General features: G+C 41.8%; 1 protein-coding gene across 1 annotated transcript in view; it reads right to left on the minus strand.

Annotated features, from left to right (window-relative positions):
• Positions 1-323: 323 nt before the first annotated feature.
• Positions 324-1,976, minus strand: part of LOC113230847 (mitotic spindle assembly checkpoint protein MAD1-like) — a 27,603-nt gene continuing 25,950 nt past the window's right edge. The window contains exon 10 of the mRNA XM_026464946.1: positions 324-514. Within this exon, the coding sequence (XP_026320731.1) occupies positions 324-514 (191 nt within the window). The remainder of the gene's footprint in view (positions 515-1,976) is intronic.

Below are 1,976 nucleotides of genomic sequence, written 5' to 3' on the forward strand. Positions count from 1 at the left end.
AAATTTGCGCTTTGAAAAAAGAACATTTTTTTCCAAATGTTACATATGTTAATAGCACCCAACATAACATAATACCGCATTCTTTCACCTTGCGTGTTTAATCTGCAGACGACAAGTGAATTCAAAAAGTGTGTTATAGAATAAAAGTCGTTAGTTTAAGGGGTTTCGACTCAATTCGAAATAACTCATTTTCTTCTCGGCACAAGGTACTATTGAACCCAAAAGTGGTAGGGCCCGTATTAACTTTCGACCTCGATATCCCTATTGTTTATAATTCCGCCTAACGGCGAGGGTTTAAACCGAACTTCTATTTATTTAATGACCTAACAATCCTGCTGTTGCATAGTAGTCCTAGTAAAAAGTTCCATAGTAAGCGCGGACAAAAATACCGGTATAGACCGATGATGGTGTAAATGCAGCTCTACCAACTCGCCAAGCGTGGAAGAGTATTCTGTATGAACCATTTCTATACCATCGTCAGACAGCTGGAAGGTTAGGTATTCTTCGGACGACTCTGCGTACATGTTTGATATTCTGTAATTAAGAATAATTTATTTTATAATAATTATTTATTTCCACTTTGTTAGTAACAATTGAAAACTTTGGATTATGTTAGTAAATTACACTTAAAAAAAATTGAAACACTTCAAAATAAATAATAGAAATTAACAATCGGTTTGCGGAATTAGAATTGATGTCACCCTCCCTTCTTGGTAACATGAATTCTGGTCCAATGGCACAATATCGAATACGCTACATCCTTCGATATGGTGTTCAGATGGCTGTTACCGCTGCCACGCATCATGCTCATGACTCGACGAAATGCGTTTCCGTATAACTGCGTCGTCAAAACCGTCGTTACGCGCCTCCGCAAACATGCTGGACGCTCTACAGAACGGGGGCAACCGCAACAGCATTCTAAAGGTGTTATTGTAGTGGACCTTCAGGGCATTGAAGGATTTCTGCGTCTAATTAACCCACAGGCCGTAGATGTTCCTGACCTCGTTCGTACACCGTGCAAACCTGCGAGCCAAGATATTGCACCTTACCGTCAATGCCCTGCGCTCCCTATCCAGCTCCAAGTTATTTGTGAGCGCATCAGTTACCCACTGACCCAGGTATTTAAATTGCTATACTTCCCTGAGAGGAGCACCATCTAGTATAACAGGTGGAACAGTGTTATACGTTTTCGTGTCCGCCTTGAAAACTAGCAGCTCACTTTTCATATTGCTCACAGATTTTCAACAATCTCCTCAAAGCACCGACTGAGGGGCTCAACAGCACCATATCATCAGCATAACTAATATTGTTGATGATACGGCCACCAATCGAGCACCCCACCCTAGCACCGCTGAGCTCCTCAATTAGTCTGTTTATGTACAGGTTGAACAATTTGGGAAACGCCAATTACCCCTGCCTCACCCCGCTGTGCAACCTGCATACATTCGAAAAACTGTTTCCCTATCGCACGACATTCGACTGGCTTCCATACCAGTACTTTAACAGCAACAGGCGTTCTGTTGGTAGAGTAGTTTTTGCAGGCTGATTTTAATTAAAATCGCAATCTATCCGATCGGGTAGCCCATCCGAGTCTCGAAATCAAATGGGTTTCCGAAATCGAGAAGATGAACCTGATTTGAAAAGTCAAAAGTTTCCGACCCGCCGCTTGTGAATCGCAATTACGCGCCTCGACTCGGGAGAGACGCAGTTTCCGATCGGGAGAGGCAATCTGAAAGGGTGCTGATGCTGTTGGTGGATTGGCACCGCTTAAGCAAATCGTGTCGATTATAATGTAGCCTCTTGGGATGTTCTGTCAACCGCAAATCTCGCTTAGTGAGTTTAACGTTCAGAATTCAAAAGAGGTAAAGAAATAGTGGTAATAAATCCATTTTTATAAATATTATTCCCGTTACATTAATGTTTGTGATCTTTAAAATGTATATCGCACATGAGATTTTTAGTAACTGGTAAACGGC

The sequence above is a fragment of the Hyposmocoma kahamanoa genome, unplaced genomic scaffold (assembly GCF_003589595.1).
Source record: "Hyposmocoma kahamanoa isolate Upper Pololo Valley unplaced genomic scaffold, ASM358959v1 64, whole genome shotgun sequence".
NCBI lineage: Eukaryota > Metazoa > Arthropoda > Insecta > Lepidoptera > Cosmopterigidae > Hyposmocoma > Hyposmocoma kahamanoa.